This window comes from Leptonychotes weddellii, chromosome 8 (assembly GCF_054177405.1).
Source record: "Leptonychotes weddellii isolate Sample4059 chromosome 8, ASM5417740v2, whole genome shotgun sequence".
NCBI lineage: Eukaryota > Metazoa > Chordata > Mammalia > Carnivora > Phocidae > Leptonychotes > Leptonychotes weddellii.
The window spans coordinates 101,834,779-101,860,198 of record NC_138376.1 but is presented as its reverse complement, the minus strand read 5'-3'; the positions used below and the strand labels follow the sequence as shown (position 1 = coordinate 101,860,198).

Sequence of the window (25,420 nt, the reverse complement as noted above, 5' to 3'; positions counted from 1 at the left end):
GTATTGGCACCAAGCGAGCATTTGATAGGATCTTGGAGCATGTGACTAAGGTGGAATGGGGGACAAGATCTTTGGGGAGGAGCGTGCAAAGAACTGAGGACAGATTGGTGGAAGGATCATCAACATGTGTATTGAAATCAGGGAGAATTGAGGCAGGAATCAAGAGTGACTGTGAGGCAGGAGCTAAACCCATCAGTAGGTGAGGGGGTGTAGCCAAAGAACACAAAGTGATCTCAGCTGTATTGGGTGGGTCGTCCGGATGGGGTCGAGGCTTTCTGTGTGTCCATTCTTTCTTGTGCTCCTTGTCACCTAGTCTTCCCTTCTGAATTTGCCTTTTTCTTTCCTAAGTTTCTGCTTCCCCAGTGCCTACTATCTAGCCATCTCCTCTATGAGTTCTTTGTGCCCTAACTTTAAAATCGCAATTGCCTCATTGAGTTTTTAAAAAAAAAAAATTGTGGTGCTATTTTGGGCTATAATTTTCATCCTATCCACTTTGTGGCCACATTTTTTCCTGCTGTGTTTTCTTCGAAGGGAGTTTGCCATTCTTTCCCATAATTGTTATGGTCTTTTTTGTGGCTGCTGTATCTGTTCTTTTTCTGTTATTCAATGGAATGAGTTTGGTTTTCCTGGCAGGGGAGTCCTCTGAAGGGAGGAGTGCTGAGTCTCCCTGCTCAGGGGCTCATTTCTCTCTGTCTTGCCCTGAGCCACTGTTTCTTTCTTCCTCTGCCTCTCAAAACCTAGTCTTGTGTGAAAGGTCCTCCCCCCTCCAGTCATCATAGCCCCCCATCACTCTGTTGGCCTCAAGATTCACAGCTACCTTTTTGTAAGGCATTGCCTGCTCTCAGGGAAAGATGGTACTTTCAGAAGTCAGCAGCCTCTGGACCCCAAGCATGGCCTGACTCCCTCCTTCCTCCTCCCCCAGGAGGGTGTCCAGTTCCTTCTCAGCCCTGCTCTTAGTCCCACTCAGGGTGTGATCCTCCTCTTCTGGAAGTGAATACTTGTTGATAACATCTTGGAGCTCTGCCTCCCTTATACCACTCGGCAGCCCCCCTAATTCCCTACCCTACCCATATGGCTTCCCACTCAGGATCTGCTCTTTTCTGTTGCTTTTGGCCACATGTATATATTTTTGAGAAGTTTTTGTTGTCCTCATTTCTCTGAAAACAAAACTTCTGTGGGTTTTCTCCCCCCCCACTTTGTTCTCTGTGGCTTCAGGAGGGAGAAAGAGGGAAGATTCAGAAACAGACTTATACCGTGTCCCTCTAGGAAGCAGAAATCTATTTTCAGTCCATTTTAGCGACATCTGAGTAGCAGTGTCTTGGCAGATGGAACTGATCAGAAATTAGGAGTGAGCTAACGGTTTAGAAATCACTGCCATACAAACTGGAGGTGAACTTCGTGAATAGCTAACAACACTCAGGTAGAAGGAGAATGAATGGGCCATTCGGTTGATGACAGGAGGGCAGCTTGTCAAGAAGGTGGGCCAGAAAGACCAGGAAGGCTGGATTGCTTGAGCGGCAGGGCTTGGCCACTGGTGAGTCTTTGCCTGGGTTGGCTGCTCAAACAAAATCACCTTCTTAAGGGGCTGCATCCACCTCCAGGCCTTCGTTATTTCTGATTCTGGACTCCCTCAGAGTAGTAGGTAAACTGAGCAGATCCATGTGATAAAATGTTAGCACTGAATATCTTTGCTAAGAGAGTTTGTTATGTTCCAGCCATCTTAGAAATACAAAGTATTGTTTACATACAGTTTTCAAATGGCTTGATATTTTTATGAACCATGCCCTCAGATTTAACTCTTTATTATCTACAGTAGCTTTAAAATACCCTACATTTCCACTCTGTCAATCTGTATGCCTTCCTACCTTTGAAATATCTGGGAAGAAAACCAATGAGAAATTTAAAATTAAATGTGTTCAGTGTTTGAGTTCGCTTTGTGGAAGAGACTGTGCATGCAGTGTGCGGTGTGCTAGTTAGTTCTGGAAGAAGAGCACAGTGAACCAGTAGGCTTGGCCTCTGGAGGCACAGACCCCATCGTGGAGTGTCAGCTCAAGACTCATCCTTTAGAAGATCCTTCATCTTGCTCTTACCCCTTTTCCTCTCTACAGTTTGCTTCAGTTCTTTCACCCACAAAGAAGATAAGCTGCCTCCCCAGGTCACAAGACAGCATGAGATAGCATGTTGGAAAAAAGCCCATAATTATTTTAGTAGCTGTTTTTCAGATTCTTTGGGGGTTTTCCTAGCTAGTACTTTTTAGAATTACAATACACTTTTCTTGGTTTTTCTTGATATATGAAATAGCCCAATTTCACTCGATTTTTTTTCTTAGCACCTTTTTATGTTGATACTTTTTTCAACTTGCTGATAAGATTTTTTTAATGATATATTATACTGTGCATCTTGTACTCTGTAATGAACCTAACCTAATGGTTCTAACTCGAATTATAGTAAACTTACCAGTAATAATGTCATTTCAAAATGTTTTCATATATATCATCCCCTGTAATACTCCGAACCATTCTTTAAAACCGGTAGAGGGATTGATTGATAGATGAGAAAAGAGTGGAGGCTAAAACGGAATTTGTTTTCTTTTAACATTTCATTGTTTTCTAGTTCAGTTTCAATTATATCATTTGTATGTGACTGCTAGATACTTGTGTTAGCAACAGCTAACTCTTGCCTTCTAATAATAGAATATAACTATTTTGTGTCAGTTGATATTTATCATCATCTCTGCAGTTCTTGTAACTATATCAGAGATTATGAAGTTTCAGTGCATGGTTCACTTCAGTTAGCTAAGATATGTTAATAAGAATATTCTTTGGGGCCCCTGGGTGGTATAGTCAGTTAAGTGCCTGACTCTTGATTTTGGCTCAGGTCATGATCTTAGGGTCATGAGATTGAGCCCCATGTTGGGCTCTGCGATGAGTGAGGGGCCTGCTTAAGGTTCTCTCTCTCCATCTGCCCCCCTGCCATAGGCTCGCTCTCTCTTTCTTAAAAAAAAAAAAAAAAAAGAATATTCTTTTTCTTTTTTTTTTTTAAAGATTTTATGTATTTATTTGGCACAGAGAGAGATAGCAAGAGCAGGAACACAAGCAGGGGGAGTGGGAGAAGCGGGGCTCGATCCCAGAACCCTGGGATCATGACCTGAGCTGAAGGCAGATGCTTAATGACTGAGCTACCCAGGCGCCCCAGAAAAGATTATTCTTATTGTTTATTTCTGACTTTCAGGAGAAAGACATAAACCAGTTCACACCATTAGCCCCCATTTATTGAGCTCTTTCTTACAATATCTAGTACAAGGTGTTTACATACATTGTTCTCAGTTGAAATTCATAACTGAGAAAGAGGGGATTTTCTCTCCATTTGACTATTGAGGCAGTTAGAGTTTGGAGAGATTAGGTAAATTGCCAAAGGTCAGCAGCTAGGAAGAAGTGAGGTCAGGTTTCCAAGTCAGGCTGTGTGGTTCCAAGGCTGCTTACTGGTCAGCATTATAGTTCTTCTGCTGTGTGATGTGGCTGACACTGAGTCAGAGTCTCAAAATCACCTGCCCGAGGGCTTTCCTAACTATTATTTTGTCTTCTGTGATTGGTTATTACAATTCTGAGGTATTTTTTGGGTTGAGCAACAGAGGTGTTTAGTGTTTAGAAGATAGCTGTATTTTGTTCTGTGTTTTGGAGGTAATTCTTTGATGGCTCTGTGTGCCTGGTAGGGCTGGTCCAGGTGCCCCTGAATGCTGGCCGCTCTCACTGGTCAGATAGCATCCTCCGCATAACCCCAGTGAACTCTGACAGGTTGGAACATTACATAGTCCCTGTACCGACTGCTGCCTACCTACGATTTTATGGCAAAAAAATATATATATATTCTTTGCCGTGAAGCCTTTTTCCCTTAAGGAATCCACTAGATGGCAGCAGAACCATGTGGAATAGAATGGGTCTTCGTTACTGAAGGTAAGAGCCAGAAGGGGACGACTTTGTTTTTGAGAAAATAATAATGCACCATTTTGGGTGTGTAGGAAATAGTGTTCTCTTTATGTTATGAAAAATGTGATGTATTCTTTAAAGTCACCTCTCTAGAAGTATAATGGTGCAAATAGTTAAAAATTGCAGGTAATGTAAAAATAATTTGTTCATTGTATTTGTTCACTGGATTTAATCCTACCTCCATGTATTAGGTGAATTTTTCTTCAAGACACTGTTTATGGTTATGTAAAGAATTTGTTCCGTAATTTTCACATTTCATGAGTTTTTTTCTTCTTTAAAAGTTAGGCATATGCCAATTAGAATTGAATATGACTATCCTATAAATTTACAATACCCCAGACTTGATAATGCAGTGAAGCCATAAAGAACCTGACTTGGGAGAAACTAGGAATGCTTATCAGTTTTTTCACATCACCAACCTGCTTGTCATCTACCTAGAAACTTTATTTTGTCTCCCTTTCTGTAAGCTCATCTTTCCTCAGCATTTTTTAACATGGTCAACTTGGGTATGGCAAAAGATCTTATGGACCACTATCTTACTGTTGTTATCTGCCAGAAGAAAAAGAACTAGGAAGTCATGAAAAACTGCAGAGTAATAAAATAATAGAGGGGTAGCAATACAGCAGTTACTCTACAAAAATGTTCAGCCAATAGACAGGGTAACTATAATTTTGTTTCTAAATTAAGGTGAAAAGAGCAGCAGTTGAAATAACCTATCAAGCCAGCACCTGTGATGTACTAATTCTGTATTCTTTGTGAAAATTAGAAATTCAATTCAGTATACATGCCTGGTTGGTGAAAAATTTGCAACATTGTTAAATATGTACCACATAGGCTTAGTAACATAGTGAGTACTTAATACTCTGAAGTAACACTGAGTCAGAGTTTGTGAATACAAAGTTTTAGTAATTTTTACTAATTTAGGACAGGGGTTGGCCAACTTTTTCTGTAAAGGGCCAAATAGTAAATATTTTAGGCTTTGTGGTCACATCTGGTCTCTTGCATATTGTTTTTTGTTGTTGTTGGTTTTTTTTTTTTCTTAATTATTTAAAAATGTAGCAACCATTTTTAGCTGGGAGGCTCTATACAAGACAGGCCATAATTTGCTGACCCTGTTGTAAAAGGGTAACACCAGTCATGTAAAATGATGTCTCTGGAATCTTGCTAGTTCATAAGATCTGAAGAAAGGACAGGCATTTATATCCTGATCAGTTTCAGCCAGGCTCAAGGGTCCTTGTGATCCAGGGTGGGCCATGAAACTTACAGCTCAATTCTTTATTCCAAGTTAGCATACACTTATTTGGTTCTTATTTGCTTTGGCAAACATACACCTAGATTATGAAATAATCCTTTAAAAAGTCTGTTCCTGGGGCGCTTGGGTGGCTCAGAATGTTAAGCATCTGCTTTCGGCTCAGGTCATGATCCCGGGGTCCTGGGATTGAGCCTCGCATGCATCATTCTCCCTCTGCCTCTGCCTGTCCCCCTGCTTGTGCTCTCTCTGTCTTGCTCTCTCCCTCAAATGAATAAATAAAATATTTAAAATAAATAAATAGTCTGTTACTTTTAGCCCTTATAGTACACTGAAAAATACTGGTTTGAAAACTCAGAAATCTACATTTTTAACCCTGGCTCTTCTACTAAGTAACTGATTTCTTGGAGAGGTCAGTTATTCTGTTTGGTTCTCAAATTTTTTGTTTATGAAATAGGATCAAATGAATGCCATATAATATTTCTTCTAAACTTGATTCAGTAATTTCAGATTTATGTTTTCATAGGCCCCAAGTTTAGAGCTATAGAAGTTAAAGGAACACAGTTGAATCAGTGTTGATGTACAAAACCTCTCCCGCAGTGCCGGTTACATAGTGGATGCTCAGTAAATCTGAAGGAATGAATAGTTGAGCATACTTACCTTTCTTAACGCTGTTCTTATATGTGCCTTTTATTTTAGAAATACATATCCTGTCTTACATAAGGTTTGATCTTTCTAATGCCCTTTTGTGGTTCAGCTTTTAAAATATCCATTGAGTGTCAACCACGTGGTGGGTTCTAGAGATACAAAAATGAATAAGACTAGTTTTTGCTTTTATAAAGAGTTTACTTTGAAGTCAGGAGACAAGTAATTTAATTATTTCAATTTATATGCTAATATGGTATTAGAGATTTGAATCGCCAAGCTGAAGTGTCCTGTTTCTTATGCCTTGAAACCATTACAAATACCATCTCCATTTAGGCTTTTTGGATTGCCCTCCAGTATTATATTATATTATATTATATTATATTATATTATATTATATTATATTATATTATTAGTTCCAATATTATATGTATTATATTATAGCTCCTTATGTGAAGCATTTTTATAGCACTTAATGCTCCTGCTTCTTCTTTGAGTATATGTGCTGTGCTTTCCTTCCCTTTTTTTTTTAGGGTAAATAGAGGAAGCCTTATTTTACTTATAGTTTCATGAAAAAGCATTCATGAAAAGCATCTACTACTCAATTAAATGCATTCTATTAGGCAATAACATAATGGGAGCATTCCTAATAAATATTCTATAAGTACTGTGTTATCAAAAGAATTGTTTCAGAGTGAGAAGGTCATCAGCTAAAGTATTTCATTTGTGAGGAATTTCAGCATCTATACAATCTAAATAGCACTAACTAAATCTAGCTTTTGTTTACAACTAGCTTGTTTAAAGAGTCTCCCTTTCTCTTTGTGATTGCTACTAGGCCTCTTATTGTTCATCATCTGTAATTACTCCTAGTGGAGGTAAGCAAAAATGCAGAGCCTCTTAGAACAGTTGTGTTGCTTTAACAACCAGGTTTTTTTCCTCCTAAGACTGGATCTGTGATGATCCTTCTCAGTGGTCATGATATCATAACCAAGAATATCTGGATGTAATTAAGAATTCTAGGTATTAGGTGGCCAAAAATAAATACCCGTATAGTTCATCCCTTTCCTACAGTGAACATAGTTCTTTTTTTTTTTTTTTGGTATGTTAGCTTTTTTAAAAGAAATTCTGCTGCCTAACATTGTGCTACTGTCTCAAACCACCAGAATTCTTCTCCCATTTCCACAAAAGGGGAAACCAAGGTCTGTACAGTTCTTGCATCCAGCACCAAGTCTTGAGGGTGATTTCCAGTCCATTCCTCTGTTCCAGCAAGATTGGATCACAGTACTCCTTAGCCTGTGGACCAGAGAGCACGCGTAGCCCCCACCACACACCCTGTGTAGAGCAGTGGAGGATGTGGGCAGCGGCAGAGACGGGTAGTTAAAACCCCTAAACAGGGACATTGCAGAATAAGGAAGAAAACACTGGACATGCTACAGTTGCCACTGTGCCCCCGGAAACACGGCTGGGCTTCATGTTAATGATTCCCTCTCCTTTGGTAGCCATTCCATGTCCCTTTGCCTGCATTCTACACCTTGTCTGTTTGGAGTAACCTGGACTCTCAGACCTGGGTCCTTGTTGCTCCTGCCTCAGTGCTCCATGATTAAAGATGGCAGCATTGGCAAGTTCTCCCCGGCTGATCTCCAGGGACACGTTTCCTCTCCTCCTTCTCACTGGGCGTGGGCACACTCACATCCCTTTAGCAGTTACCTCTGTGGAGACTATACTATCCTGGCTCCAAATGGCTCCATGGAACCTCTGCTACATGGTTGTAGCCCTCACTTGACTAGTGTCTCTAAATTAGCCTTCAGGCATGAAAGAAAATTTGCAAATGGATAATTAGGTGTAAACGTGAAATGTTTCTTTTCACTTTCACCACTTAGTTCCCAAATCCAAGTTTTCTTCCTGGTTCTGAGTAAAACAGCAACCTGGAGTGGTTGTTCTTTGAGAGCATAAAGATCCTCCTGCAGGATAGAGCTTTACCTTTCCTGGGATACTGTCTCCCAAGTGACACCGTAATTGAGTCTAAAATGGGCCAGTAAACAGAATTTCTAGAAAGTCCAGCAGCTTCTAGGTAATGGAGTACTGCAAACCAGTGAACTCCATTGTCTTTGGAAGATCTGTCCATTTTTTTTTCTCTGTAAAGTGGGTGTCTTCATCAGAAACTGATGTGTGGAGTACCATGATTGTGACTAATGCATGGATTAGGAAGCTGGTAGAAGCATGGGGGAAGGGAGTAGAGGAAGCACAACAAAATGCATAATCACTCTTTCAGTGAACATGAAATTCTGCCTCATTCAGGATTGAAGAAGCACAATTATCTTGTCACTGGGTGGCTGGCTAATACTCCCAAGAATGGTATCATATCACATATTTACTTTTGGTTGCTTTTGCTACAGATTGGTACATGGCATTGCCAATAACCCTGATAGTCTCAATTAAGGGAAAATCCATGTTGGTGAGCCTGTATGTGGCTTTTATTTCTACCCCATAGCTAGTTTACTATTATTGAACAAGTACTGTAGGAGTTGGGGCAAGGGACAGGCTGACTGACATACATGGAACAAAATACAGAAAGAGATATACCACCAGGATAATATAACACCTAATCCAGCTAGTAGGCAACTCAAGTCACTTGGTTACATGGTACACCATTGTTTCCTTTTTATACAGGGCTCAGTAGCAAGACTAGAACTATTCCTCAGAAGGATAACATTGGCTGCCAAGAGAGCATGATCTTGCTTCAGGATTCTAAAGGACACCTCTCTTTGTTCCTATTGGGACCTGCAACTTGTTTTATAGAGTATCCTGATATAACACGGGCACTTCTGTTGCCATTAGATCAGCTGAGTCAGTAAAACCAAGTGTAGAGCTGCTTGTGCCACCACTTGAGCTAGCTAGCTGGATGGCCTTTTCTTTTGAGGAGTTAAAGCAGAGCAGGCAACCTTTCGGGGCATTCAGTAAAATGGGAGCAGCATAAAAAGTCTCACCATTTGTATTTGAGACTGTGGAGAAAGCGGTTTGTCATTTACTTTGCTGAGGTATGTCAATAGTCCGTACAGATTAACAGTCCATACAGGGAGACAGGGCCCTCTGTTTTCATGGAATTTATCTTCTGCCTGCTGGCAAACTTAACATCCTTCCTAGGCACCTAAGAGTATATATCTGGTCACTTCTTGCTTTTCAGGTCCTAAAAGCAAATGTAAGCCGTGTACTGGACCATTGTAGTGTTCTCTAGGAGGAGATGATCAGTATCTTTGAAAACGAAATTGGAGTACAGAGGCAAAGAGTGTGGATAACCCTGAGATAAGACTATGAAGTCTCACTACTGTCCCACCCAACTGAATGTGACCCCTTCCCATGTTCTCTATTTTTAAGTAGGGCAGAAAGTGTTTACCAAATCAGCAGATAAATACAAGATGCCAGAGATTGTGAAGGTCTGTTCTAGAAACAGATCACGTTTTGGAGATCATTGCAATTGGAGTTACCATCTGAATAAACTTCTACTAAGCTATCTTGACTATTTGCATCTCCAGGTGGGCCAGTTAAATGAGAATAGGAGAGGCATTCCCACTCTCAGCTTGTGGTAGCATTTCTGAGCATTTCCACAGGATGCTGCTTTTGGTTTACTCTTGTTAGACTGCAGAGCCCCTAGGGCCTTCTGATTACTTCTTCCCTATAAGAGCCTTGACTCAGGGAGTAAGGATGAAAGCTGGACTTGCTGAGTGTGTATGTTAAAAATGCCAGGGAGATAATCACTTGGTGGATTTAGGTTCCCACTGGGCCTATCAGAAACAGTTCTCATAATTCTTTTTAATGCTTGAACAATTTTACATAGCATTCATATGTTAGAGTTGTTTATGCTTTTTAAGATCGATAGGCTTGTTGATCTTCTTTTGCTATTCATTTATTCAGTGAAGAATATTAAAGTCCCTCTTCTTGGCCCATTTTTATACTGGCTTGTCTGACTTTTCTCAGAACTAGAAAGTTCTTCATACATTATGGATATTGCTCCTTCTTAGATATGTCTCTACCTTTTGTTTTTAAGCTTTTGATGGTAATTGTATCTTTACTTGCTTATTTCTCTTAAGTTGTACCATTCCAATACATGAAAAGTTATCAATGAAGTTGAATTTCTCATATGTTTATTTGCTTGTTGTAAATTTCGTGGTGACATCTTTTATCCTTTTTGCACTGGACTATTTTTCTGTTATCGATTTGTACCAGTTTTCTCTTTCCTATAGTAGGGATATTAACCCCTTTGCTCATCATATGCTGGTGTTTTCTGACACACACACACACACACACACACATTATTTCTATATATCTCTAATACAGATACACATTTGCATGTAGCATTAAAAAATTATTTGTGTTGTCAGGTTTGACATATTTTCCTCCATGGTTTTTAGTTTTATATCATGCTTTAGATAATATTCTATCCCTCACTCCAAGATCATAAAGATAAATTTATATTTATTGTTTCATGTAGCAGTTTAATGGTTTCAACTTTTAATATTTAAAGTAATAGTTGCAGATTTATTTTGCTGTATGAGGTAAGGTAGTTTTCTATTTTAATCCCAAATGGTTAGTCAGTTTTCCTGATGTCACTTATCAAATTACGTTTTTTCTCAACCTAATATGACTTTTTTAAATGACAGGAACCCTCTAGAGATGAGCTAAATGCTCACGCTACAGTTTGCCTTATCAACATACTTACTTTTGAAAATAAAAGCTTTAAACCCCTATAAGGCAGAAAACCTGTTGAGATTCAGAAGGAAATATATAACAGCAAGCAGCCATAAGTTAAACATAGCAAACAAGATTTCTCTGCCTACAAAAGAAAAATCTACTACCCCCCCCCCCACCACAAAAGGCAACAAGAAGTTCTTTTGAAGCTAGCTGAATGGTTAACAGTTGCTATATGCTATATGATTCCTTTCCAGGATTTTTATTTTTCAGCTTCAACTTGAAAACAGTGTCATTACATCATCCTCAGTGAACCAAAGTTATCCTGCATTTGGGATACAGTCATTCCCTTGATCCCATAAATAAGTAATGACTATTTAAAAACATTTAAGCTGTATAAATAAACTAGTCATTTAAAATAAAAAGAATGGGGTTGGGGCGCCTGGGTGGCTCAGTCGTTAAGCGTCTGCCTTCGGCTCAGGTCATGATCCCAGGGTCCTGGGATCGAGCCCCACATCGGGCTCCCCGCTCTGCGGGAAGCCTGCTTTTCCCTCTCCCACTCTCCCTGCTTGTGTTCCCTCTCTCACTGTGTCTCTCTCTGTCAAATAAATAAAATCTTAAAAAAAAAAAAAAAAAAGAATGGGGTTGGGGTGCCTGCGTGGCTCAGTTGTTAAGCATCTGCCTTCGGCTCAGGTCATGATCCCAGGGTCCTGGGATCGAGCCCCGCATCAGGCTCTCTGCTCCGCAGGAAGCCTGCTTCTCCCTCTCCCGCTCCCCCTGCTTGTGTTCCCTCTCTCGCTGTGTCTCTCTCTGTCAAATAAATAAATAAAATCTTTTAAAAAATAAAATAAAAAGAATGGGTCAGTTGGATCATTTTTCTCTAGTTCTTGGAAATGTGCAAAGTCTTTACTTTGAAGATGGATATTCAGCTTCTACTTGACATTTTACTTGTCTGCATACATGCATAAAGCTATAGGACCTCCCCATTGGTGAAAGAATAACCTTTTTATAAAAATTGCAGTGTTTATAGACTTTGGATTGTGAGCTTAGCCTGAAGTTTAACTCTTGACTTTTAATTTTAAGTATAGTGCAGTGAACTTTTTATATACCCTTCACCTGGGTTCACCAGTCGACATTTTTCCATTTTTGTTTTGTATCTCTCTCCAAATTCGAATTTCAAAATCATATTCAAGTGTCTTCAGTAGCCCCACATTTGTTTTATAGCATTTTTTCCCTTCTTTTTTTTCCCCTTTTTTTCATTTTTTTCCTTCTGATTTAGAATCCGGATTAGTCCAAAATCCTACATCGCTTTTGGGTATTTTAGTAATTTGGGTGCTTTAGTTCTTTAATTTGGAAAGCTCCCCTGCTTTGTCTTTTTTTTTTTCCTTTTCATGATATTGACATTTTTAAAACCTCAGATTATCCTGCAGTCTAGATTGGTCTGTTTCTTCTCCCCTCATGATTAGATTCAGGTTAAACATTTTGGGGAAAAAAAAAATATATGTAGATCACATTGTGACTTTCTCATTGCATCATGTCAGGAAGCACATCATGCCAGTTTGTCTCATTGTTGCTGCTAAATTTGATTATTTGTTTTGGGATGCCTGGGTGGCTCAGTCGGTTAAGCATAGGATTGACTCTTGACTTTGGCTCAGGTCATGATCTCAGGGTTGTGAGATCAAGCCCTGAATCAGGCTCTATGCTGGGCATGGAACCTGCTTAAGACTCTCTCCCTCCTCCCCCACCACGCACACACACTCTTGCTCTCTCCCTCTCTCTCTAAAATTAAAAACAAAAAAAAATTGATCATTTGTGGGTTTTTTTTTTTAAGATTTATTTATTGGAGAGAGAGTGAGCACACGTGCACGCATGGGGAAGGTAGAGGGAGAAAAGCAAACTCTGCACTGAGCAGGGAGCCCAACTCTGGGCTCCATCTCAGGACCCTGAGATCATGACCTGAGCTGAAATCAGGAGTCCGATGCTTAACCAGCTGAGCCACCTAAGGTGCCCTGATCATTTGTTTTAAGCAACAAATTTATCCAAGGTGAAGTTAGTTCTTTTATTAATGTCATCCATGTGGTGATAATTTCAGATTCTGTGAATGTTCTCTGGTTTCAGCATCCTCTGTTGGCATTGCCTGGATCCATTATTACATGGAAAATTACAAATGTTTCATCTTTATTATTCCTCCTTTGTTTATTAACAGTCATTCGTTCACTTTGTATTCCACTGATTCATGTAAAGTTACAATTATTTTCCTCACAGTTTTATGCCAGTAGAGTTAAGTGAAGGTCCATGTGCCATTGTTGTAAATGTTCTGAGGAGCTAGAGAGGAAAATAATATTTTTGGATCATAAGTGCAGTTTCACATGTTTACATCCCCACACAATTTCCTCTTGAAAATTAATTCATTATTGTAACTGATTTAAATAAACCACTTATTCTTCATTTTTTTCTCATTTAACATTTTCTATGTTATCTCTCTGGTTTTTTTTTCTAATTTTCCAATTGCCTGTATTAATTTCTAACTTAATTTCTGTTGCCCTAACATTTATAACAATTATACATTTATCTTTTCATCATAATAGCTGTGGAAATACAGAGGAGTCTGAATCAACTTGGAACGCCTCAAGATTCACCTGAACTGAGGCAACAGCTGTAAGTATTTAATAATTAAAAAAAGGAAAAAAATCACTTATTGTTATGTTGCTTTGATGGTATGTAGTGTTAGGTTTACTGGAGAAACAATGGAAATTAATAAGATTTTTCAGCTCCTTTATTTGTACCAACCTATTGTGTAGGTTTTTCCCTGTTCAGGGTAGGCAGATATTTTTCTTTATTTTCAAGAGCTGGCTCGCTCTAGCAAAGCAGAACTTTGTTAGTTGCCTTTCTTTTTTTTTTTTTTTTAAAGATTTTATTTATTTTTTAGAGAGTGAGCGAGAGAGAAACAGCATGAGAGGGGAGAGGGTCAGAGGGAGAAGCAGGCTCCCCGCTGAGCGGGGAGCCCGATGTGGGACTCGATCCCAGGACCCTGGGATCATGACCTGTGCCGAAGGCAGATGCTTAACCATCTGAGCCACCCAGGCGCCCTAGTTGCGTTTCTTATACTTATTGAATAGGTCGGGTTTTTTTGTTTTGTTTTGTTTTTTTAAGATTTTATTTATTTATTTGACAGAGAGAGACACAGCGAGAGAGGGAACACAAGCAGGGGGAGTGGGAAAGGGAGAAGCAGGCTTCCCGCGGAGCAGGGAGCCCGATGTCGGGCTCGATCCCAGGACCCTGGGACCATGACCTGAGCGGAAGTCAGACGCTTAACGACTGAGCCACCCAGGCGCCCCTGAATAGGTCGTTTTGGTGGCTTTTGAAAAATGATATTCTAAGCTTCTCTATTTATGTGATTTACTTCCCATAGCTAACAATTGCTTCAGTGACTAGATTTTTCTTTGGTTTAGATTCCAGTCCATACTCAATATGAATTGCTATCCCTAAAAAACTTATACCTAAATCTTTGAATTTCAGAAAGCATTAGCCTTTGTTTAAGGGAAAAAAAAGTTCTAGTGAAGTTCTGTAGTACATGTTTCAGGAAATTAATATGCTGTTAGAAGAACAACAGTAATACTTTGTGGTGTTAACAGATTTTACAGTGTTTTTACACATTTTCTCATCTGAATCTTTCTCATCTGGAGTAAAATACATAGATCAAAACAATTATTTTCGGGATGCCTGGGTGGCTCAGTCGTTGAGCGCCTGCCTTCAGCTCAGGTCGTGGTCCCGGCCGGGGTCCTAGGATGGAGCCCCACGTCGGGCTCCTGCTCAAGGATCATTCAGTGCCGTTACAGCCATATTTGAAGTAACATACATGTAGTAAGTGATATTCCACACAGTGTTAGCTATACAAGGAAACATTACAAAGAGGAAGAAATTAAAAGTTAGGTGATGGGAATTCATGTTTTTTATGAAGTACATTTTGAAGAATTTATAGTTATGTCTAATTTATACTGACTTTTTTTTTGCAGTGGATAGATATTGAGGTGGTAAAAAATGCCCCAACTGTAAATAATAAACCATAAACTAAAATGGAATAGAGGGGCACCTGGGTGGCTCTGTCAGTTAAGCTTCTGACTCTTGATTTCGGTTCAGGTCTTGATCTCAGAGTCATGAGATCAAGCCCCAAGTCGGGCTCCCCACTCAGTGTGGAGTCTGCTTCCCTCCCCATCCTTCTGCTCCCCTCTCACCTTCTGCACACTTTCTCTGTTTCTGATAAATAAATAAATCTTTAAGAAAAACTAAAATGGAATAGAAACATAATTATTAATAGATACAATATTTTGCTAAGGTTAGTAGTGGAGATTGTGAGTTGGTAGATATCAATAAAGTCTTCTTTTCAATTAATTAAAGAAATTTAGCTATCTTACATTTTCTAAAGATTTTAAAGGGCATCTTAAAGGTAAGGTACTTGAGAAATAGATAAAAGTAGGTTGTAATTCTTCCTTCTCAGTCAAATAAAGGTATCTATACTTAAAAATACTATTATACAATATCTCATTATTTTAAAGGATCCCAAATGTGACTAATAGGTGTTAAAAATGAGAGATAATGTATTTGAGAAGTACTGATGTAATTTATAAAGCATCACATTAATATTAGCTATTTTTTAGAGTAAAGTTCTTTAGTTAAAAATCTGACTTTTGGGGATGCCTGGGTGGCTCGGTTGGGCGTCTGCTTTTGGCTCTGGTCATGATCCCAGGGTCCTGGGATCAAGTCCCACATCGGGCTCCTTGCTTGGCGAGGAGTCGGTTTCTCCCTCTGCCTGCCACTCCCCCTGTTTGTGCATGCACGCTCTCTCTCTCTCTAGCTCTATCTCTGACAAATAAATCTTTAAAAAAAAATCTGACTTTTTACTTTATAAGCTGGCTAGCAAGATAGATACAGATACTGATATAATTTACTTCTTATATTGTGTTCTTCCTCTTTACAGAGAAATGGTATTATTTTTTCCACAGCAAACTTGAAAAATAGTAAATGCATATTACTGTTAATTACCTCTTCCCCCACCCCCTTTTTTTAAGTATCTATAAGGTTATAAATGTCCAGATAGAGAAAGAGAGGCTACCTGTACCCCAAGCCCTGGGAATTGGATGAAGTCTCAGGTGACAAATCCTCTTCATTTATTCAACTGACCTCCCAATTGTGGAATGCAGACAAAAGGGTCCCACCACCCCACCCCCATATCTAAAGCATCAGACATCCCACAGTCTGGCTTTGGCTCGAGTCATCTTCCTTTCTTAATGGCTGCTGAGATTTGTGTCTCAAAGCTTGGTTGCCCCGTGTGAGTAAAGACCTTTCCATGTAATATTTGCTCAATATTTATAAAAAAAATAGAATTTGGAATTTTTTTTTTTTTCTAAGTAGGCTCCATGCCCAATGTGGGGCTTGAACTCACAACCGTGAGATTAAGAGTCACATGTTCTACCAACAGAGCCAGCCAGGTGCCCTGAATATTTTGTTTTCATAGAGAAAATTTAGAGCCAGTCTATAAAATAGTGATTTTTATCAAATTATTCATCAACTGGCAGAGTTGTAACTTAAAGAAATCTCTTTGTTCTTTTGATATAACATGTGTTTTCTCACTTTAGGCAACAGAAGCAGCAGTATACTAACCAACTTGCCAAAGAAACGGATAAGTACATTAAAGAGTTTGGATCTCTGCCCACCACCCCCAGTGAACAGGTATCAAGCCTTAAGACACATTGTTGATGTATTGAATGTGAAAGAAATCACATACATTGTAGGGTCTTTGAACTGTTATGCTAGAAAGCAAATTAAGGGGGAAAAATTGTATTTGAGATTAGTTCACAGAACACAAAACTATATTTAATTGCCCAGGTAGTATCCTGTGGTTCAATAAAGCAAAAATTATTTCCATGCAGTTGCCCTGACCCATAATTAAGCAAGTGCTCAGAAAATGCTTCCTGAGTAATTGTTTCCTGGCCTTCCAGAGCTGACTCCATGTGACATGCACACTCATTCAGGATGTGAGATTTCCTAGGGGCACATATTTATTTCCTTGCTTATTATTTAGCAGAAGTTATTACTTAGGTAAGAGTACAAGGTTTTATTTTCCTAAAAAGAAAACAAAAAGAACTACTTAAAAATAATCTCAAAATCATGGCCCAGTTTTTAGGATGAAAATTTGAGGTGAAAAATCCAACATTATGAACATTTTGCCTCAAGATGGTAAATATACATAGCATTTGAACATGTTGTCAAAATGTTATTGAGATTTAATCAGTAGGGCCCCGTAATTGGAGAGTGAGTGAGAATTTCAGAATAAAATGAAGAGCCAGCTAGTGGTGAAACAACTTTCGTGAATTCTATAGAACTTCACAGCTTGATTCTAGTAGGTTTCTCCCCCTTTCCTCTAGCGTCAAAGGAAAATACAGAAGGATCGCTTGGTGGCTGAATTCACAACATCACTGACAAACTTTCAAAAGGTCCAGAGGCAAGCTGCAGAGAAAGAGAAAGAGTTTGTTGCTCGAGTAAGAGCCAGTTCCAGAGTATCTGTAAGTATTTAACAAGGCATTATAAAGTGAATCTGATGTTCCTTTGAAAGACTACATTAGCATTTTTCTAAGTCATAAGGATCTGTGACTATCTTGGCAGTCAGTATTTGAATATTTATTTTCAGGTTTTTCTGCTCAATTTTAAGAAGGATGATAGTTATGTATTGCTGTGATTATTTTGTCCATGTCATGGAACCAAAGATTACAGATGATTATATAAAAATTTGGAAGCATTTTGTCAGAAAGACTAGGGGTCAGACCTGAGTGATAGTCCCACATTGATTTGTACTAGAGGCCATCACGTTCTGTCAGGGCTCATGTAGGGAACACTTTACTCCTGGGTCATATGAAGAGGACAGGAATGAACAGTCAGTATGTTGTGTGGATACTGAAAATGAATATAAGCCTGGGGAAAATAAAAGGAAAACTTAAAGTGGAATTTTGAGTTAATCTAATTTTAAATTCCCTTCAAAACTATTGCAAGTTGTTTCCTTGTTCCTTAAGGTAGAGGCTCCAGGACTATAGTACATTTTAATCAAGTAATATTAATTATTTGGCCCTTGAGAATATTTAATGAATTCCTTCCTTGTCAGCTTAGGATACAATTTTATTATTACTCGAAGCACTTGACCTAGAAAATGAGAACAAAAACATTTCTCTTTCTCTCCACACACACGCACACGTGTGCGTGCACATGCGTACATAAATCAGTTTAGATTATTATAAGAGAAAATGTGAGTTTTGGTGTTTTTTCTTTGCCCCTTCTCAGTCCATTCTATTACTAAATTATTCAGGGTGGTTTTCCTGAGGACAGCTCAAAGGAAAGGAATCTTGTATCCTGGGAAAGGTAAGAAATACAAAACATACAGATCAAAAGATAATTTTGCAAATGTACTTTTTTGTATAAATATATTTATACATTATGATCCCTGCAGCAGAATGAAAGTTTTCAGTTTATTATATCATGACTGTCCTAAGTTATTTATAAATAGAAAGCAATAAATTTGAAATTTTTTTCAAAATAATTATAACGTCTACATATATATAAAATATTCCAGTGTAGCAGTAATACTTTGTAAATAATTATTTACCCAAGTAAATATGATTGACTTAATTATTATTTGATGGAGATTATTTCCTCCCGTGACGTTTAAGTCAACCAAAAAGAAATATGCAGTTGCCAAATATAACTTCCAATAATTAAATAATAACTCTAAAAAAAAATCAATGAAATGAAACATGAATAGTTTAATATTTCTGTTATAATCTTAAAATTGAAGAATATAAGAAGTTGAAGCAATTCTCTGACTTTGAAGAAAAGATATTCTGTTTCATGTTTCTTAAATAAGGAAAGAAGTCCCATTAATTTAATACCATTCCTTTTTTTTTTTTTTTCCATGTTCTGTTCTGTCTGTTAGCCAAGCTCAACCTCAGGTGCAGGTGCAGGATGAAGAAATTACAGAGGATGACCTCCGCCTTATTCAGGAGAGAGAATCTTCTATTCGGCAGCTTGAAGTAAGCTTGACGTGGCAGTTGGATGGCTGCTCTGTTCTCAGCGTGTTTGTCCTCAAGATGCTTAGACAATGCTGGGGGAGGGGCCTGAGAAAGAAAACTGAATATATCAATGTGGTGGCATTTCGTGTAAATGAGAATAATTCCCTTTTTTTAAATAAATCTCGTTGGAATTCGTGCTAAAATGAGAGAACATACCTCCCTCATCTCCTACTTTTGTTTTTTATCCTGTCAGATCATCTCAGGTCCTTAGCATGGAGAAAAACTCAGTCCAGACAGGTCTGCTCAGGGAGTCTGGACGACTTCTGGAACACATGATACACCTCAGAGCCGCATGAATAAGACTTGACAGGGGCTGTACGAGTATTTTATTTCTCTGTAGTATGTTCATGACGTCAAAGAGATCTGAAGGGTTTAGTAAGCCTTAGTTCTTATGGAACCTACCTATTCCCTAGAAGACTGGCTAATAGCTCACCATAGCTACAATTTATTGAGGGTTTTTAAGCACCATGTGATAAATTCTTTGCATTATCTCATTTAGTTCTCATAAAAACCATGAAGTAGTTAACTGTGTCATCATCATCACCATTTTATAGGTGGGAAAACTAAGGCACAGGATGAATATGTAAATTGTCCCCCCCATAGACTATTTAAACTTAACTTTTTAATCAGGCAAAATAATAGTTATCATATATTAAAGAAAAGTAAAGTTATAACTTGTTCATTGCTATTCCATTGCATAATCAAACTTACTAATGTGAGACTTAAAATTTATACCTAATGTTTTATACTTTTATAATGTCAAATTGATGTGTAAGTTTTTACTAGGAATAAATCATAACAATGATATTTTATACTCTTATGAGGTAATACTGCTAGTGATAACAAAACTATCAGATTATATCAATATAAACTCAGTGACCCAGGGCACTTCTCTGTTAATAGATTCCTGGTGTCCATGTGCCTTGCTTGGTATTTTTAGTGTCACAAACTTACCTTTAGAACTGGTTAAAGTCATTCAAGGTCGTCTTACTTAGGGTTGCCTCTAGTCATATAGTTTCCTGATATTTCCAAAATCTCTGTATTAAGCCTAGATGCATTCTCACTTGTGTCTAAGTGGTGGTTTGGGGTTTTGTTTGTTTTCTGTTTTTTGGTGTTTGTTTTTTTTTTTAATTTTTCCCCTTTGTGGATTGAGGGCTGAATTTCTGATTATAGTAACACGTGCCTTTTTCTCTCAGGCTGATATTATGGATATCAATGAAATATTTAAAGATTTGGGAATGATGATCCACGAACAAGGAGATGTGATAGGTAAGCCCCACTGGGGTGGGAGAAAGCTACACGCAGTTTACCTGCAGGAACCTCTCAAGCAAGAGTAACCCCTGTGTCTCTGGGACCCCCTGGAATTAAAAGCACAGCCTCTACCAATAGACAAAGCATCACCCTTGGCATTATCTAAAACAGATCTCATCTTTGGCTCCCACTGATTGAATCAACTGGCTTCATTTATTTCTGAAGCCCCACATCTCACCAGAGCCTGCTGCTGCTGAGACCGTGGAGCCAGCCTCTAGTCTCACTGCCGCCTGTTTGCCAGACCCCTGGTTTCCATCTCAGCCCCACTAATTCTCATCACACCAAGCACTTTCTGGGAAACCTGTGCTCTTTATAATACCTTGTCTTTTAGATCAGAGGGAATAGGTAGCCGTTTGCCTGATTATTTATTCCAGTGTCTTTTCGGTACATTAATTTAGTGGTATTACTTAGATGCGAAGCATTCTTTTACAAATTCTTTAAAAAAAAAAATCAGTGGCTAAGACTCCCTGAAAGTTTAAATGTAATAGCTCTTCAGGTACCGTGTAACTGCCAGCACTGATCAGTGTCCTGATCATTTTTATCATTTAGAAATATGAAGCTATCAGCGGATGTGGCTAAAGATAGATTTCATATATTTTCTGATTTTGGTTCATTGAAATACTTGGAACTATATTTTACTACAGCTATTATTTGTCCATTCTTACCCTTCTCTGTAGCCACAGTAGATAATGGGGTAAAATTTCAAAAACCAATTCATTCATTCATCCAGTAAACATTTATTGAGTGCCTGCTATGTCCGGGCACAAATCTAGGCACTGGGGATTTAGCTGAAATTAAACAAGAGGTAGAAGACCCTGCCTTCATGCATCTTACAATCTAATTGGAGGAGAGAGAATTTTTGTAAAAGGAAAGAAAAGTAAGTAAATGCCGATAAGTGCTCTCGGGAAAATAAGGCAGGTAGTAGGATGGGGCTACTGGTGGTGGGGAATGTTACTGCTTCACTAGGGTGGTCAAGGAAGACCTTACTGATAAGTAACATTTTAGTGAAGACTTCATGGAATTAAGGGAGCAAGTGAAAGAAAATTTTCCAGGTAGAGCAAAGGGCAAGTGCAAAGGCCTTCAGGCAGAAGCACATCTGATGTTTTTGGTGAGTGAAATGAGCAAGAGGGAGATGGAGATGACATCAGAGGTCATAAAGTTTGACATCATGTAGGGCGCTGAGCCCTTGTGAGGACTTGCATTACTATTAACGGATGGGAAGCCACAGGAGAATTTGAGCAGAGGAGTGTTATCATCCGACTTAAGTTTTAATAGATTCGCTTTGGCTGCTAGGTTGAGAGCAGACCATAAAGGGACAAGACCAGAAGCAAAGAGACCCCTTCCAAGGTGATGGCAGGAATCGGGGTGGGCAGTTGCCTCAGATCAGGATGGAAGCAGCGAATTGGTGAGAAGCGGTAGAATTCTAGATAGCTTTAAAATGTAGAACCAAAAAGATTTGCTAACTTGGCTGGATGTGGGTGTGAGAGAGAATGAACTCAAGGACAACTCGTAAGGTTTGGGGCAAGCCCAGGGAAACGATGAGGTTGCCATTTTCTAAGCTGGGTCAGTCTGGAACTGGAGCGGGTTTAGAGGGATGGAGATCGACAATTTTGGGATATGTTAAGTGTGACGTGCCAGTTGAAATGAAGGAGGCTTGCTTGGCAGTCACGAATTCGAAGTGAAAGAAATCAATGTCGGTTATTTTTTTTTGTACCCGTGTGCAGCTGTGAGGGTGCAGGTTGAGGTGTTGTCACATAAGTCTGACTGAGGTAGGTGGCAAAGGAGCTGAGGGTGAGTGCGAGAAGTATGGCTCAGTGGTGGCCCGGGAGATCTAAGCTGGATCAGGAGGAAGGTGAGGGCACAAAGTGTGTTGAGGGGCAGTGAAACAGTGGTAGGTCAGTGACGTTGGGGTGTTGGAAGGAGAGTGCTAGACAGGTAGCAGGTGATGCTCAGAGAGTGAGGTTTGAAACTGAGTTTATAGAGAAGCTGCAGTTACCAGTAGTGACGAGGCTTGGGATATGATCATGGAGGTGGGTGGCTGGGAAGGGGAAACAGGCAAAGTCATTGAAAAAGTATGGTCAAGGCATGGAGAAGGCAGGTGTTAGCAGGTCAGCAGTTGGCTTCTGAAATTGCCATTTTGTAAAAGAGAAGCATTGAAGGGTCCATCGGCGAATCCAGGGCTAAAATATTCAAAGAATGAAGGAAAGACCATGAGGTCTATAGATGTCTGCTACGGGGGGTTGGATGCATTTGCAAGCATGAGCTGTAAGCTGAGTGTTGGTGGGGAGAAGGGGGAGGCCGTGGTCTCAGGCTGTGGGGGCCACTGGTTCCACCTCTAGGCCAGAGCAGCGAGGGAGGGGAAACTGTCGCCACGTGAGAAGGCTGCCTGAGCCCTCAGGGAGGGCTGGGTTTTAGCTCAGAAGGAGGAGGTTGACTGATGGTTTTCAATACTCTGTTGACTCTCAGGAACAGTTGTTAGATGTTCGGTGCTGCCTTGACCATCAGAGCACACAAACTCCCTAGTACTTTTCAGGGGTTACCAGGTAGAACAGGAGTTGTGTCGTAATGAGGATGATCCAGTTTCTTTTCAAGTATCTGTGTGTTGTTTGGATCATTTGAGAAATAGTGTAAAGAAGACTCTGAGCCAGTTTAAAAAGAAATTCAACTTTGCCCGTATACTACCAGTGTTAACATTTGAATAGTGAACATGTTTGGTCTTATGTTGCATGAAGTCTTGTGATTTAAGCAGCTGTCTTACTGGAGCATCAGCACACATTGTGTGTGTGTGTGTGTTTTATTTTAAAGACAGCATAGAAGCCAATGTGGAGAATGCAGACGTGCACGTTCAGCAAGCAAACCAACAGCTGTCAAGGGCAGCAGAATATCAGGTAATATTAACCGCAGTGAGTTATCTTGTAACTTAGGCTTTCCAGTCTGTGTGTGTGTGTGTGTGTGTGTGTGTGTGTTTGGTCTGTGTGTGTGTGTGAGAGAGAGAAAGATTGATCAGGTATAAGGTGGCTGGAGATGTTAAAATTTAAAATCCCATGGAAGACAGGTCCAGATATCTGCCAGTCTGTTTAAAACTGGGGTTAGCCTGTTTCCTGTTTATTCTCAGTGTCAAACAGAATTGTGGCCCCCAGGGATAGGAAGTTCAGTGTTTAGAGTCCTGAGGGGAGCAGTAGATAGACAACTCCAGGCATTTCTGACAGCTGGAGGTCTCTGATGCTGTTGTGACCTTCCAAACCAGAAACCTCTTTGATAACTTTCTTCCCCTATGTCTCTCACTGTTTCCGTCCACCTTTTCTTTCTTTTTTGTCTGTGGCACTCTGCAGTAAGAAGGCAAAGATCTTTGCTCTAGAGAATTCTCATCAAGTCCTATGGAAATTATATTCCCTTGGAGTGCCCTTGATCACTGGGTATTGTCAGCATTCAGCAGACCCTTCACCAGGAATGAATTGATTTCTTCAATGGATCAGGTTAATATAGGGAGTCCGTATATGTGACAGATATGAAGCACATCAGAGTACTACACAGATATTAGGACCATGAACTATGAATATATCATATGATATATAGGCAATAAAAATGAGGCCAGGCTCTTCGGGAACCCCTAAATACCACCATAGCATTTGATTTCCCTCTTAAAATTCCACTTTTTGTTGTTGTTCATAATTATCTTCTCAGACCGTGTTGCCTTCTTCTAAAATACCTAAGATATTATCACAGTCTTAGATATTTTCAATTGCTTTTTGCTTTTCTAACCAACCTCAGAAGTCCCCTTTCATTTCAGTGCCATTTTTCACTAGACAAATCACCGCATACTTAGTGATATATAGAGAACAGTAAAGCTATATGAAGATTGCTGAGTTACAGCCACCTGTACTCAGTGATGTAGTAACTCTAACTCGCCTTTACCTTCTGTGTGCATGTGATTCAGGTATGCAGCTCAGTAGAATTACTGTCACACGTAGGTATCATTCATGAACACGTGCACACACACACACACACACAATAATCTATAAATGCCAACAGTTACTCAGACGTATTGTTTAGCAAGATTTATCAGCAACTAGGTTTACATGTTATTTTGTTTTGCTTTTGGATTTTGGAGGGATGTAGATATATCTCCAAGTTTTACTTTTCCCCTCTTTGGGAAGGGTAGACCCTACAGCCACCCTGGGAGAAAGGAGCACATCTTCCCAAGCCATACCTCCATATCTAAAGCTGCCCCGTACTTAATTCCATGGGCCCTGGAGAGATGAGGGAAGAGCCGTTCAACATCAGTGCTGAGGAAAAAAGCAGCTTCCCTGTAGTTCTCCTTGGAAACCTTGATATTAAACTCTTGCCTCTGCAAAATATGGTGCTTCTTAATAGTTTGGGTGAACCATGAGTGTAGGGGAAGCTGATCAGTACTCATCATTGCAGTACCCTGGGACCTCACCATCCCACACTAGGGAGGGTGCCCTGGGCCACAGATACCCTGTGGGGGAAGCCTGTGATTATTCTTACAGGTATATTACACATGTGCCTATGGTACTCAAGTGGAGTCTGGGGAAAATATGTAGGCAAGATGAGACAAACTCTAGAGAAGTCATACTTCACGTAAGGGAGTATTCAGTTGAAAAAATTGCTGAATATGTGGTATACTGAAATTCATCATAGTTTTCAGGAGAATTTCAGAGTCGGAAACCTGTCTTTCTGTAAATTTTATGGTACTACTAGTTGACAAAGAAAATTTACAAACTTTTCAACCTTGTAAGAAAAAAATTCTGCGGCGCCTGGGTTGCTCAGTCGGTTGAGCGTCTGCCTCCGGCTCAGGTCGTGATCCCAGGGTTCCCCTTGTTAGGCTCCCTGCTCAGTGGGGAGCCTGCTTCTCCCTCTCCCTCTGTCCCTCCCCCTGCTTGTGCTCTCTTTTGCTCTCTTTCTCTCTGTCAAATAAATAAATAAAATCTTTAAGAGAAAAAGAGAAAGGATTCCTGCATGTTGCTATGAGATATGCAAGCCATTAAAGAAATAGGAAATCTACAGCTGGGCCAGAATGAAGAATGGAACAAAACTCTTAACCTCTATAATTTAAATGACTGCATTATGATTTTTTTTTAAAGATTTTATTTATTTATTTGAGAGAGAGAATGAGAGAGAGCACATGAGAGGGGGGAGGGTCAGAGGGAGAAGCAGACTCCCTGCTGAGCAGGGAGCCCGGTGCGGGACTCGATCCCGGGACTCCAGGATCATGACCTGAGCCGAAGGCAGTCGCTCAACCAACTGAGCCACCCAGGCGCCCTGCATTATGATTTTTTAGCTCTTTGTTTTTTATGTGTATGTTGAGATTTTTAAATGCAGTTTCCACTAATATTAAAAGAATGGGAATTTTGGAAACTAGTAAATTTACTTCAGGAGAAATTGCCAAGCATTTACACTTGCTG

At 39.6% G+C, this 25,420-nt stretch overlaps 1 protein-coding gene across 3 annotated transcripts in view; it reads left to right on the top strand.

The window, feature by feature from the left end:
• STX7 (syntaxin 7) overlaps positions 1 to 25,420 on the top strand; it is a 94,561-nt gene that overhangs the window by 18,589 nt on the left and 50,552 nt on the right. For all 3 annotated transcript variants that reach the window (XM_081829029.1, XM_081829027.1, XM_081829028.1), the window contains exons 3-9: positions 13,155 to 13,224; positions 16,203 to 16,296; positions 16,992 to 17,129; positions 17,924 to 17,976; positions 18,548 to 18,644; positions 19,880 to 19,952; positions 22,800 to 22,882. In XM_081829029.1, coding sequence (XP_081685155.1) covers positions 13,155 to 13,224; positions 16,203 to 16,296; positions 16,992 to 17,129; positions 17,924 to 17,976; positions 18,548 to 18,644; positions 19,880 to 19,952; positions 22,800 to 22,882 — 608 coding nt within the window. The remainder of the gene's footprint in view (positions 1 to 13,154; positions 13,225 to 16,202; positions 16,297 to 16,991; positions 17,130 to 17,923; positions 17,977 to 18,547; positions 18,645 to 19,879; positions 19,953 to 22,799; positions 22,883 to 25,420) is intronic.